The sequence below is a fragment of the Panicum virgatum genome, chromosome 7N, assembly GCF_016808335.1.
Source record: "Panicum virgatum strain AP13 chromosome 7N, P.virgatum_v5, whole genome shotgun sequence".
NCBI classification, from domain to species: domain Eukaryota; kingdom Viridiplantae; phylum Streptophyta; class Magnoliopsida; order Poales; family Poaceae; genus Panicum; species Panicum virgatum.
The window spans coordinates 5,441,390-5,455,493 of NC_053151.1; the positions used below are offsets into that span (position 1 = coordinate 5,441,390).

Consider the following 14,104-nt stretch of genomic DNA (forward strand, 5'->3'; position numbering starts at 1 on the left):
TGGTTTGTAAAAGTGCGGATTTTTAATGAGCTAAAAGTGGCTTTGCATGTGCATGCTTGCATGCGGTCTCCGGTTCTTCACGTTTCTAGGAGGGAGAGAGAAATATAATTTGTTATTTTACCATATAAGCAAAAAAATGGAGCCTTTACATTATGTTTAAAATTAGAGGGGTCTCTGTTTACTCACCATCTTTATGTAAACACGTAGAGATGGCATCATACTTCAATTTAGAAGCCCAGTTTGAAAGTTTTGGGATTTTAATTTTACCTTTCGAGTACGATGCACATGACGGTTTGAAGACTTCTGTCATGCGCTAAATAAATTCACATGTCACGTGTGTGGCTATGAAGACGTGAGCCGTTGCAAGCCACTGTTTTACTGTTTCTGTCCCACGTTAGATCTGGCACACATGCTTGTGAATTGTCTAATTTGATATATTTCATTCTTCTCCATGTTGCTGGTTATTGTTCATTACCCTATTTCTCCTTGCTTATTTTCTTTCCTCCTTTATTACAACTGTTTTAAATTACCCTTTTCATTCTTCAAGCTTCTATATTTTTAATTATATTTTATGATTTCCTAATACATCGTTATTTTGGTTTTCTATGGAATATTTTTCCATAGACGTAGATATATTTAAGTCTAATACATAATGTTACAACTTCATATGAACATTATTATCTGTTTATGAAAATTAAATTTTATATTGTGAAGTTAGAAAATTTAATTTGTCTTCTAAACCTGAAGCATTATTCTTAAGAAACTGAAACATGTTTTCCTGAACCTAGAAAAGTTTAGTCATGGAGCTAGCTTTATTATAAATTTTTCAGCAACAAAGACAAAAAGTTTCATCTTTATAAGTGCCATAAAATGCCACAAGCATACTCAAGTGGGGTCTTGTTTAAAAGCTTTATTGTAATAAGCACGATACAATTGTCTAAGTTTAATTTTAAATGCTCCATCTAAAAACTATATCTTTTATAGTTTTCAAATTTTATTAACATGCCATGTCAGCACGTTAGATTTGTCGCCTCTGTTGGATAATGATCCCAAATATTAAGGGATTTAGGGACGCCTTGCCCATGTTCTATAGTGGCCCAAGTAGGTCACGATGTCCGTCGTATAAATACATCTTGTAAACCGTGGGATTAGGGTTGACGCCTCATCGTAATCCTCCCACGTTCTGTAAACACTTCCAGATATAGTGAAGTTTTGCCGGCTGGCGCCCGTAAATTTTTCCGCAAGGGTTTTCCACGTAAAATCGTGTCTTGTATTCGATCTTATTTCTTCGTTAACATCCTCCGTGTATGTTACCAGCATAAGGGCACTTGCCACCTCGTGGGCCACAACATCAAAAAAAAGGAAAAAGGTCCTCTTGTCACCTCTCTATCAAAACTAAATGTTTGTTCTCCTACTTTGCATATGTTCATGTCTTTAATATCCAAGGCGTTGCATTTCAGCATTTCTTTCGTAGAAGTTACATCCTGTGTGTTGCCTTGGTCAACGGCCCAGTTCGTGGTAAACGAGGACTCGAGCGTTTCATTCGGTATCTGGTTTAAGGATGGTGCTCCTACCTTCGGTTCCGAAAGGAAGCAGGACAGTGTAACGCCCCTGACCTTTGGACCCCACACATGGAGAAAAATCGGCTGCACAGTGCTTGCAAGTGGAGTACATGGCCCCTGTTTTCCTCTCCTGTGCGTTGCCGTGCCCGAATTGCCCAAGGCGCCGTCCGTGCGCAGCGCGCGCGACGCGCGTCCCGTGCCCTTGCCACCGCGCCCTTATCCCTTCTCTCAGGTGCCTCATCCCCTCCTCTCCTCCTCAGACCACGCCGGCCCTTCCTGCTCGCGCCTGAGCTCCACCACCGGCTGCCATGGCCACCGAGATCCACTCGGCGGTGAAATCCCACTTCCGGCCATCATCTTCGACAACCAACGGCTAGAATCGACTTCCCTCGACTCACTGAAGCTCATGCTCTCCTCGTTCCATCGCGTTCCGCAAGTTTCCGCGCTCGTTCCCAAGCCATGCCGCCATCGGCAAGCTGCTACTCGCCGCGAGCTGCGCTCACGCACCTCTGTGTCGCGCCGCCGAGCGCCTCCATTCCGCCCGGCCCTGCTGAACCCTCCCATGGCCGCCCTGTCGTCGACCACTCACCGGAGTGCCGCCGCACGCCGCCACCACCACCGCCGAGGTGCTGCTCCCACCGCCAACCCTCTCTCGGCCACCCCAGCTCTAACCGAGCACACCTACAGGTAGCCCTCGTCCCCCTCATGCTCCCCCGCCCCTCCCTTGCAGCCGGCATGGCCTCCCCTTGTCAAAATCGAGCTCCCTGAGTGCCTCCTCTGCTTCAGTTCACGTGAAGGACCTTGTGCAGCAATTCAAAGAAGACCAGGGGGCTAACTGCACAAACCAAGACTCAGGTGAATAGTGATGTGAAGGGCTCGTTTGCAATAATTTGGCTGAAAATTTGAAAAATCATAGTAAATCGTAAAAAAATTAGAAAAATGCAAACTAAATTTTGTTAGGTTCCTTGTGAGATTGTCTTTCTAGTAGTGCAGCTTGCTCATATGTTTCCTTGATTTTTGTTAAGGTTTTAGTGTGATTTCATATGCTCTGTCTGAAAATAGTTTAATATAGAACTTTTTACTGGAAAGTGATAAAAGGGTGAAACTAGTTTTGTTAGCTTTGTATTCATGCCTGGTATCTGTGGTAATTTTCTTGGATTTGTTTGGTTAAGTTTGCATGTCTTTTCTTATTTATCTTGTTTAGAAGAGCTGAAAATTAATATATTTATGATTAATTATAGGAAAATGCTTTGTCTGCAAAACTAATTTTCATGGGTTCTTTGTATTGTCCTCTGCTTGCTCAATTTAATTTGTGATTTATGATTGATGTGTAACTTCATTTCTTAATTCTTGCTCTAGCTTTCTCGTTCGCGTTTACAATAGTGATCGTTTGTCGTCGCGTGTGCTATGTTTGTGCATCATCGCATGCGTTGCGTCCATGTGCTTTTGCATAGTGTTGCATTCATATTTCAATCATAGCATGTCTTTTTTATGTCACCGTATCATACTAATGCATGCATCTCATACATGCATTATAGTGACTGAACTGTCGGAGAACGAACCCGTTGAGCCTGCCGAGTCCATCGAGCCTGAACCCGGAGTCCAGTTCGTGGTCGAGCCCGAAGCTAACCAAGGCAAGCAGCTAAGCATATTCCTTGCCCCTGTCTAATCTGATTTAGTTTAGCTATTCCACTTTGGTATTGTGGGCTTTATATGTATAGTATGTATGTATTGCATTTTTATACCTATCTTTATGCATAATCCTTCCTTGATTTGTTATCCTTGTTCTTGGCACTAGTTAATTAGTTAATTACTTAACTTGACTAGATGCTTAGCCCTGCTTAGAATACTTCTATTGCTCGCTAGACAGGAATGGTTTGGAGTATCACACTTACCGATAATCCTTGATCGCACTGGTTCGGTTTGGGTGGTGATGAAGTGGTAGTACCGAGATTCAAGCGGAATAGTAGGGGCTAGAGAATGAAGTCACATGGGTATAGTCCACTTGGATCGATTAAGGACCGAGTGGACGACGTCGGTTTTGAGCACCTTTCCGTGCTACCACATATCCAATATAATGGTACGGATGAGCCAATTACCTTCTTTGACTTAATCATTGGGGCCCGGTCCCAGATACGTGGCCAAGGGCTATGCAGGGAGGCTTAGTGGTTCCCCGAGTGGAACTGTGTGTAGGAAAGTTTAGAGATGTCCTCGGTGGAACTAAGTCTCCACGCGCAAGCTGGGCGTACCCTCAACGGTTGAGCCATGTTGAGAACGGTTGACGCGAGTATCCCCTTATCCAACTTTGGCCGGTTGGGTGAGTCGCATGGTCCTTGCGTCGTGTGGGTAAAGTAGTACACCCTTGCAAGGTTACAATCAATTCGAATTGCCGCGCTCTCGGTTATAAGCACGCTTTTTATCCCATGAAGTCCTCTTAGAAGTGCGGACATGTGGGAATGAATTTTAGTATCTTGGGAATAACTATGTTATTCTTAGTATGTTCCATTAAAATTTAATGGCGGGTTCGGGCAACATTAATTAATTTTACTAGGTGTTAGTTTAGATAGCTCATGCTTATGCAATAATTACTTAACCTTAAAGCTTTTACTTGAGCCTTTGCATGATCCTTGTTTATTTATTCGCGTAAGTCTTGCGGAGTACCTTTGTACTCATGGTGCTTCTAACCCTAGTTGCAGGTGAACCGAAAGTGGTGTTCAGCCACTTCTACCCCGCCGATCCAGGTGCGGGGGAGGAGTAGGTCGTTGAGGCTGGGATGGTGTCCTTGAGCAAGACATCATCATCGTAGTAGGTTTTATCATAATCGAACTCCGTGAGAGTATGTAAATTCAATAAACTTTAAGTTTCTGTTTAATATGGCTTTCGTGAGCCCAAGACTTGTAATGAAGTTAGGTTGAACCCACCTATATCAAACTTGTAATAATAAGTGTATAAAACTGCTCTTTGTGGATCATCAGCAATGTACGCGCTTGTATAACGGTACGTGTGCTTAATCCTGGGCATGTGGCAAACACGTACCGGGACTACCGGGTTTGCTCTCGTTCTGGGTGAATTGTGTTGATTAAGTGCCTCTAAGGTGTGGATTAGCACGTGGCGTGTCGAGACACGGACACGTGCTAGCCCTCATCTTAAAGGATTAATCAATAATTTCACCTAAACCGAGTGCAAATTGGGCGGTTCTCACAACGATTATCAGAGCTGAGGTTTCCATAAAGTGAACCTAAAATTTGCTTTGTGGGTTGAGAGTCAAATAAAATTTGATTACTTCCACTAAGATTTACTATTGTTAAAAATTTGAACTTAAGGTAAAATGCTAACTTTCTTCCTTCATCTTAGAGCTACTTCTTCCTTATTGCTTCACTTGTTTAATTAAGATATGCTTAACTCCTCTTGCTTTCATGAGTAGCGGGAACGTAGGAAAACCCTTTCGCCCTCTGGAAACCTTTTGAGCCTTTTACCGAGGTTGAGAGGGTGGGAATCACCCATTGTCCTAAGCGCTAGTAGGAGGGTTGTAGCGCTGCTGGGCAATGTGGTTGTTTTGGGTAGTGAGTGCTAGAACGTTAAGGCATGCTCACGATGTGAGGAGACGTCATGTTGCATTCATACTTCGCATGCATGCATCATATCATACATATTGTGTTGCTTTGGGTGTTTGCTAATATTTTCGTATAAGTTTCTTCACACCTGTGCACATCTCACTTTCGATAGACCTAGTATGGTTAGAAACATAGGAAAACATATGCGTGTTTTTGAACAAAACCTAATTACTTGTTCAAACAATTGACGTGCAGAGTTTTGAATCTAGGTTTTTCTTCCTAAGGTTCTATAAACCTTCCTGAGATTTCTTGCCATTACAACTGTTAGCTTCAACGACGGTTTGGAGAAATCTGCGGGTTATCCTTGTCTCTAGGCCATTCATTCGAATGCTCGAAGATAATTCATCCTGACTATCCTTGATGACTAGAAACCTCATGTTGTTCTTCTAGCGTTCATATTCGTTCATTTCTAATCGTCTTGATTCATACACCTAACTCCGATCCAATTGCATTCTTGCTCAACTAAACATGAATAAGGTCGCATATTTGTTGCATTGCATAATCGCATATGGTTTGGGTGCGAGTCTAACATAGTGAAATCTGTGTGATAGACTAACTAACGTTATGTGTCCCATATGTCTACGTAAAGCTTTTGATGTTTTTGAAATCTTAGGAAAAAAAAACTTCTCTTTCAATTTGTGCTACTTGGGTTGCTCTCTATGATTTTCATTCGTAGTGGCGATTATCCCTCGAACTATAGTTCCGCGACGGAACCTTGGGCCTCATATGGACACATACGATTGCACCACTGGGTGCGCGCAGGTGCTTAAGTATGGGTGGGCATGGTCTACTATGATTGTTTTTTTAATGCAACTCTTAAAATGTTTTTCTCTACTCCGTTTGTTTTTTAAGGGGTAGGCCGTATACGAATAACAATGTACGTGGGTAGCATTAGTTTCAAGTTTCTGGGAATCATAAAACACTAACTGTTAGACTTATAGGATCACTAGGCTAAGATTTGAACCACAACAGGAGCTCGGATTAGGGTTAATACCTTTGCTCTTGAGCTCCCATCTTCTTCTTCTCTTCTGTTCTTGTTCTCCTTCTTCTTCTAGCCGGTTTAGGACACGGAAGAGCCCTTCCCAGTGCTAGCAGGGCAAGATTGATTGGGCTCTTTAGGGCAGTAGTTCTTCTTAAATTTTATTCACGTACCTTCTACCCTGGAGCGGTTTAACCCCCTATTTATAGCCACTGCTGCACTGGGGGGACGCACCCCCTGGTGTGTTCTTCATGCTTCCAATCAAAGCATTTAATGCATGGTCAAAAATTGTGGCTCACCAAATGCATGGTGATCACCATATGTGTTCACACCAACAATGTGTTCACACCAACATTCTCCCCCTTGATCATCATGCTAAACTTATAAGTTCGTCTTTCAACAAAATAGCATACCAAGACAAAAGGATTACAACGATGAATTTGACATACCGCTGAACCCAGTTGCTATAGTATGCCATCTCATATCAAATGAACTTCTTTAACTTAGGAGCTCCAAAACTTATTCTTATACTTATAGAAAACTTACGGACTCACTTCTCAAAAGATGGTACACCAGATCAATCAGTCACTGCAGTCAATTAAGTACCACAGGACTAAGTGATCATGGTTCCCATTCAAAATCATAGTGATTCCACTTAGGATTATGGGGAGATGGGGTTATTATAGTCCCTGAGTGCAGTTGGTTTTCCTCTTATATGTATAAAACATATACATTTATTCTCATATATTTATTCTTATGTGCATGCACTTTTAAAAGGAGGAAGAAAACCAACGTATTTCCAGAATCATATCTTGTCCCTTAGTTAATAGGCTGCCATTTATCTTTTATGCCGGCAATGTATTAGGCAAGCCTCTGAACATGATGCTCAATCTTTAGGACTTATGTCACATCACTTAATGCTTACATATTGAGCACCATAATCTTAGAACTTATTTGATGCTCAACACTTATGACATACTTAATTTGTCAAGCACCACTTAGTCTTAAACATAGTTTATGTAGGCCTTGAATATTCATATTTGATTCTGGATTCAATCTTTCACAATGTCTTAGGTCTGGGAATACCTTTCGACATGTTACTCGATTCAAAATTGCACTCTTTCATTTAATAATTTCCGGGATAAATTGCTTAAAGCAATTTCTTATCTTTAAAATGATATGGATCAGGGACACAAATCCATATTTAATGGTGTATAATTCAAAACATGCCACAATTTAACTTGCATCTTTAATGATGCCTTTATGAAAAATATTGGTTGAAGCCTTCCACATACGACTTCTCCCACAAGAGTGTTGATAATACTTTATGTGGAATTTCTCAGTATCAACACTTATTGTAACATAATTGTCCAAAATATTAGACTCCTTATTTGTGGGCATGTAACATAACACCTTTTACACTTATGCCAATAAGGCGAAGTGTTCTAAATGATTTTCCAGGGGTCCAGTCCTGGACTTATTTCCCAGATATCCCGGTCCTTTTAAGAATATTTAGGGCAACTCAAAACTTAATGAAACACATAATGCTTACGTCTGCCATAACATAAGCAAATTTATTGCCCTTAATGGGAATCAACCCATTTCCTGGACCTTTATCTTGGTGAACATTATTGTTCAAAACTTAAGAGTATCACCAAGACAATCTTAGTATCCAGATAAAAAGAAAATCTGGATTTTATGTACACAATATCCCTATTGTTTAAAACTTAATTAAATAACTTATTTCTCATTGTACTTATGTATCACTTATGGACTTCAATAGTTTTTCAAATGATGAGCAACAAATATCATCAATTCTTTATATCTTATATAACATAATCAATCCCTTTTCCTTATATATATTCCTTTCACTTTAAGTGGGATTGATCAAAGATCTTCATGTGGGCTTAAAAGCACCACAAGGAGCTAAAGCAAGTATTCATAAATGAGCTTAGTTTATTTTCTTTAATATTATTTTTTCTTGCTTTAAAGCTCCCATCTAATTCTCAACTTAGTGACATTAGTGGTGAGATATGATACTGAAATAATATTCAGTTCTAAGGCTAGCATATAGCTCATAATAAGAATAATATTGTCAATTAAATGACACATAAGAAACTGACACATGATAAACTTATCTTAATATTTTTCTCAATATTTAATTCTTACCTGACATAAAGAGGTGGAAAATATTTTCTTAATGAAGGTTCCACTCTCCCCCTCGAAATGTGGTCTATGCAATAGTACCATATTTCGAAGAACCTTTATTTATTTGTTTGTTTATCCTTATTCCAACATATAAGAGTAACATAAATGTATACATTGGAAATAAACATAATTTCATACTAATAGAATCTAATTATCTTTCTTTTTTCATAAATACAATTCTTTAAAACTTAGAATTTTTCTTACTTGGAGACTCACTTTATTCCCTTATTCTTGTCTCATTTTCTTTGAGCTTAAACATGGCTTGATGCACATCATATTATCTTATCCTCATTGATACATAATAAGGGAAACAACTCACCATTAATGTCAAATATGCTCTTTAACATAACTTATTTTGGGGATTACTCCCCCTGATTCTTATATTTATCCATAAGTGATTTATCTTAATATTTTCCCATTAGATATTGATGATCAATAAAAACATTAATTTATCATCAATATCCTTGGTATTGAACTTTTCTAATGGGAACTGCACCTCTTATAACACTTGTATGTGCCATCTTAGTTATGATCTTAAGAACTAATGAGGTGCAGATAAAACCACTTCACATTTGATAGTGGTATCTCAAATAATCTTAGAAACTTATGACTTAATTAATACTTATCATCAATAGGGATAATTCATAAGTTTGATTTTGCATTCATAAACGGATGTACTTTCCATGAGGCATGATTACTCTCATTTAATTGCTTAGTGCCACTCATTAGTTTTGATCTTTAGAGGCATGTGATGCTTTATTGAATAGTTTAGCAAGCATCAATACAAACTTCTTCTATTGAACCAGTCCAATTCAGCTTTGGCCAGAAATGGAAAAGAACAACAGAATTTTGTGAACTAGTACTTATTCATCAGCTTTGGCCAGAAGAATAGGTACAAGCCACACTTAATATTATGTGCATAAAACTTCTTTTGTTGAATCATAACCCAAATCAGCTTTGGCCAGAAGTGGATTAAGATCAACAAAAGTATTGTGGACATGTATTTATCAATCAGCTTTGGCCAGAATGATAATCACAAGCCACACTTAGTTTTAGATATGAACTCTTTTCATTACTCCGATTCAAAATCAGCTTTGGCCAGAAGATGAACCGGAATAACAAAATTTTGTAGTCACACACTCATCAATCAGCTTTGGCTAGAATGATGAATGTATGCTACACTTAATCAGAGTATTATTTCTTTTGCAGCGGAAATTTTATTGAAAATGACCCATATGCATTGACATAATTTCTCATTATTCATATCATTCAGCATTAGCTTAATCTGATAAAACTTAGTTTATAATTATGCCCAATATTGCTCAAGAGCTGGCAACTTAGTTACTCAACCAACCTTAGCGACACATGACCATAAACAACTTTGGTCAGAATATAGTCATGAGTCACAAAATTAATCATAATCTTCAGGATAAGAATGACATGTGTAGTCACAAGTCATATAATTGGTTACGTTATGCCAATACTCTTTTGAGCAAATTCTCACTTATCAGAGAAAACTTAGTATTTCCCTAACATTCTCATCAACGTTATTTGTGGCTCAACTAAGAAAATATTCAAAAACCAGCTATTAAAATTTATGTCCAAAATTGGACTCATTAAGTATGTCTGGCTTAAGAATAATATACTTTATTAATGAATTAAATCATAATAATCCATGATTGTAAACAACTTTGGTTAGAATACAACCACGAATTACCATTAAAATTCTGATCTTGAATCAAAATATCCCATTGGATTGATTCCAATCTGAGACAATTATAAGTTAAAGCCACTTAATTATTGGAATTTGTGCATTCCAATCATTATAATAAATAATTCCTTAGTGGTGTCATTAATGGAATGCACATTTTCCAAATGTAAACAAAAGTGTTAATGGCATCAAACAAATATGGCCCGTTATTTAATTTCTTAGAAAATTGGCCATTGAAAGATGTCATTATCTGAGTTTTTTCCTAAAATGGGTCAACTTTATGATTCACTTATGGGCATATCAATTTTGTGAGTATAATATGCTCACATAATTGATAATATTTATGGGTCATATGATGCTTCATAATTAAGCCTCAATTCAAGTGGCACATAAGTATGTGGCAGATAACTTAATTTCATAATGAAAATAATTCATCATCATAATTGGATCATAAATATTTCAAATAGACTTAAACTGAATTTAAAGCTTCACTGAAAAATAATTCCAATTTAATTGGAGAATATTTCATAATTTTTAGTGGTAGCATAAATTGTACTAAGGCAAAACATATACATAAAGTGTCTTAGAAATAAAATAAAGCATTAAAACATAATGAGAATACTTAATCATTAATGGAGAAAATTCCCATAAGGTTTGGCCCAAAAATATTATTTAGGCAAAAACTCAATCATTCATAATTACATAAATTTACCATAATTTTACTTAATTTTGGCCTTACTAAAAATGAATTACTTGTAACACATAAAATAATAACTTCAAGTAATAGCCATAAAGTAATCATCACAAAATTTAAATAATCATGAGAAAATTTCATTACTTAACAAGTCTAATCATAATCCTTGTTATTGTTTGCCAAAAGATATATCTTTAAACTTTAAACATGAGATAATATCCATAATTGTAATGCTTAAAGATAAAACAATATTTATAACTTAAACCAACATTATTTCAGCCCATAAGTATTTTAGGCCCGGCACTATGCAGCCCAATACCCATATCTTAATTTTCCAGAAAATAACAAATAAATTTGGCCCATTATTCATTTTTTCGGCCCATTATCTTTCGGCCCGGCCCATTTGGCCGAACCGCCTCTCCACCCGGGCCCCAGGCCCAACAACCTGGGCCTGGGCCGGGAAAGAGGCACGCCCCGCCGGCCTGCCACGGCCCGGGCAGCGGCCGACACGCGCGCGCCGTCGGATCAGATCCGACGGCCCTCGCATCGCTCCTGCCGTATAAAAACGGCGTCGGCCGCGCCCCCCGCGAACCCTACCTTCATTTCTCTCCTCCCTCTCTCTCTCCTCACCCGACAGCGGCAGCGGCGAGCGGAGAGCGACGGCGGCGCGGAGCGCTCGCCGGCGCGGAGAGAGGCAGCGGCGCCGCCGAGCTTTGCTCGCCGGAGGTGCGCGCGGCCGTGGCCGGCGCGCAGCTCCGTCGAGCATGGCTCGCGGTGCCCTAAGGCCCCACCTCCCGCGCGCACGAGATCCCTAGATCCGCGGCGGCGACGGCGAGGGGGCCAAGATCCGGCCACTGACCGGTCTTCCGGCGGTGCACGGCACTCGGAGGAGGCCGGCAGTACGCCGTTGCGGCGGGGACAAGGGAACCTCACGGGGCCAAGTCCCGGGCGTGCGCCCGCACTGAGGCGCCGGCAGCGGCGACACCGAGGCCAGCAATGGCCAGGACGGCCCTTAGGTATGTCCACCGCCCCTTCTTCCTTTAGATCTAGGGTTAGGGTTCTTAGGATTGGGGAAAATTGGGGATTTTCACTGTAGCTAGGGTTCCCGATTTGGGAATTTGGGGAAATTTCTTAGGATTAGTACTTAATTGCTTCAATTCCCCTTCTTCTTTATGCTTAATTGATAACCCTAGCTCGAATTGACATTATTTCGGGCTTATTTTGGCTTAACAGAGGCAAAGTAAACATGAACACGGGCCTTTTAACATAAAATTCTTCACTTAGTGGGTTCAAACTTAGGTCTAGATGGCTCTGGTGCCATTGTTAGACTTATATGATCACTAGGCTAAGATTTGAACCACAACAGGAGCTCGGATTAGGGTTAATACCTTTGCTCTTGAGCTCCCATCTTCTTCTTCTCTTCTGTTCTTGTTCTCCTTCTTCTTCTAGCCGGTTTAGGACACGGAAGAGCCCTTCCCAGTGCTAGCAGGGCAAGATTGATTGGGCCCTTTAGGGCAGTAGTTCTTCTTAAATTTTATTCACGTACCTTCTACCCTGGAGGGGTTTAACCCCCTATTTATAGCCACTGCTGCACTGGGGGGACGCACCCCCTGGTGTGTTCTTCATGCTTCCAATCAAAGCATTTAATGCATGGTCAAAAATTGTGGCTCACCAAATGCATGGTGATCACCATATGTGTTCACACCAACAATGTGTTCACACCAACACTAACATGTATGAGAACATATGCATCTTGCATCATGCAATATAGTTAATAAACATTATTGAGCAAGAATATTCTTGGGCAAAAACTTAATGTTCCGACCTATTTGCCAGTTGCTTCTCATTCTTCTGTTGCAGTATACAAGTACTAGAAATATGCCGCTCCCTTAAGTGCCTGTGATATAATCTGTTGGCAGGCAATCATCGTTCACCAGTGTCTCTATATGTCTTCCGCCTGGATGGACTCTGCTTCTGCAAGCATAATGTTTTTAAACCCTGTTTCATTGGCTGGGTAGTTGCTACTGCTGAGTTTCTTAGGTACCATCATTTGTCTCTCACGTACACACGGCATTAAAGTGTATATCAGTTGATTTCGCACTTCCAAGTAGCCACTGCTGATTTCTTCCGTATCACTGTTTCTCCGAGTGCCACTCATCCACGCACGGCACTTGCAAATATGCTACGCATTTTTTTTAATAAAACATGGAACCTGCCAACACATACGTAGTGCATACTGTGTGGCAGCAGGGCTGTTCCATTATACTGTATCACGGTTGCTCAGTGCATGCTGCCTGAAGAGATCTCCTGATGACCTTTGCACTTTCTCACGGTTAGCTCGTTCCGCATTTTGAATGTCTGATGCATGTTGATTTCTACGAGAATGGAGGCAGTGCTAAACTGGAGGAGGCACATGCGTGTTGTGCTCTAGCCTTTTGTGTTTGCTTATCCTGATCGAAGGCTGCCTTATTTCTACCACATCTAGTTCAGCTGTCAAATCAAGTCTGAAATAGGGTTAGAGTACACACAACCACTGATCTCCACAAAGCGCATGGCTTCACAGAATGCTGGAGTCAGGCTCTCCTGGAGAACTTTACTAAGCAGTGTCAAACGCAACTAGGCAAGGTGCGGAGACGACGCTAGCCCTGTAACAGTGACAGCTGCCTCAAGGAATGGCCGTAAGGCTTTCTCCAACCATTTCCCCCATCCAACTCCCCCTAAACGTACTATTTACTATATTTTACTACCTCCCTCCAAAAGATACCTCCCCCTATAACTCATTCTCTCCAACCATTCCCCTCATATCCATTCCCCCTATACACTATACCTCACTCTTTAACTATTTATTTATCATTTTTAAATTCTGAAAAAAATAGTACTGTATTTGTACTACTATAATACATATTGTTATCAAGTTACGAAATTCAAATAAATTTTTTATCATAAACAAATAACGTGATTAGAGTATAGAGGGAGTTGTAATCTCCCCCTATATGTGGGGGGAGATTCAACTCCACCCCTACGTAGGGCGAGCTTTAGGGGGTGCCGTTGGAGGCACCCTCTCCTCTAAAGCTCCCCCCACACAGGGGGGAGGGGGGTTTGGGGGGAGGCGTTGGAGAACGCCTAAGAGCCATGATGCGTGGTGATACTTTGAAACTTATCAAGTATTTATCCAACAGTCCGGTCAGCATGTCTTATTGAATTTAGTATTTCACTTGTCTGTAAGCTTGAACACTAAACGGTAAATAGTCGGTTACCCTTCGTTTAGTGTTTAAACCATTTAGCGTTTAAACTGAAACAATGATCCACTAGCAACGGAAACGAACTTAGGGGTCG

General features: G+C 40.3%; 1 protein-coding gene across 1 annotated transcript; it reads left to right on the forward strand.

The window, feature by feature from the left end:
* The first annotated feature begins 1,719 nt into the window (after positions 1-1,719).
* On the forward strand, positions 1,720-13,092 carry LOC120681869. The gene is made up of 4 exons (XM_039963513.1): positions 1,720-2,188; positions 2,250-2,417; positions 3,101-3,196; positions 12,688-13,092. Exons 1-4 carry the CDS (start codon positions 1,969-1,971, stop codon positions 12,843-12,845), a joined length of 642 nt encoding a protein of 213 aa, XP_039819447.1. The 5' UTR covers positions 1,720-1,968; the 3' UTR covers positions 12,846-13,092.
* Positions 13,093-14,104: the final 1,012 nt, after the last annotated feature.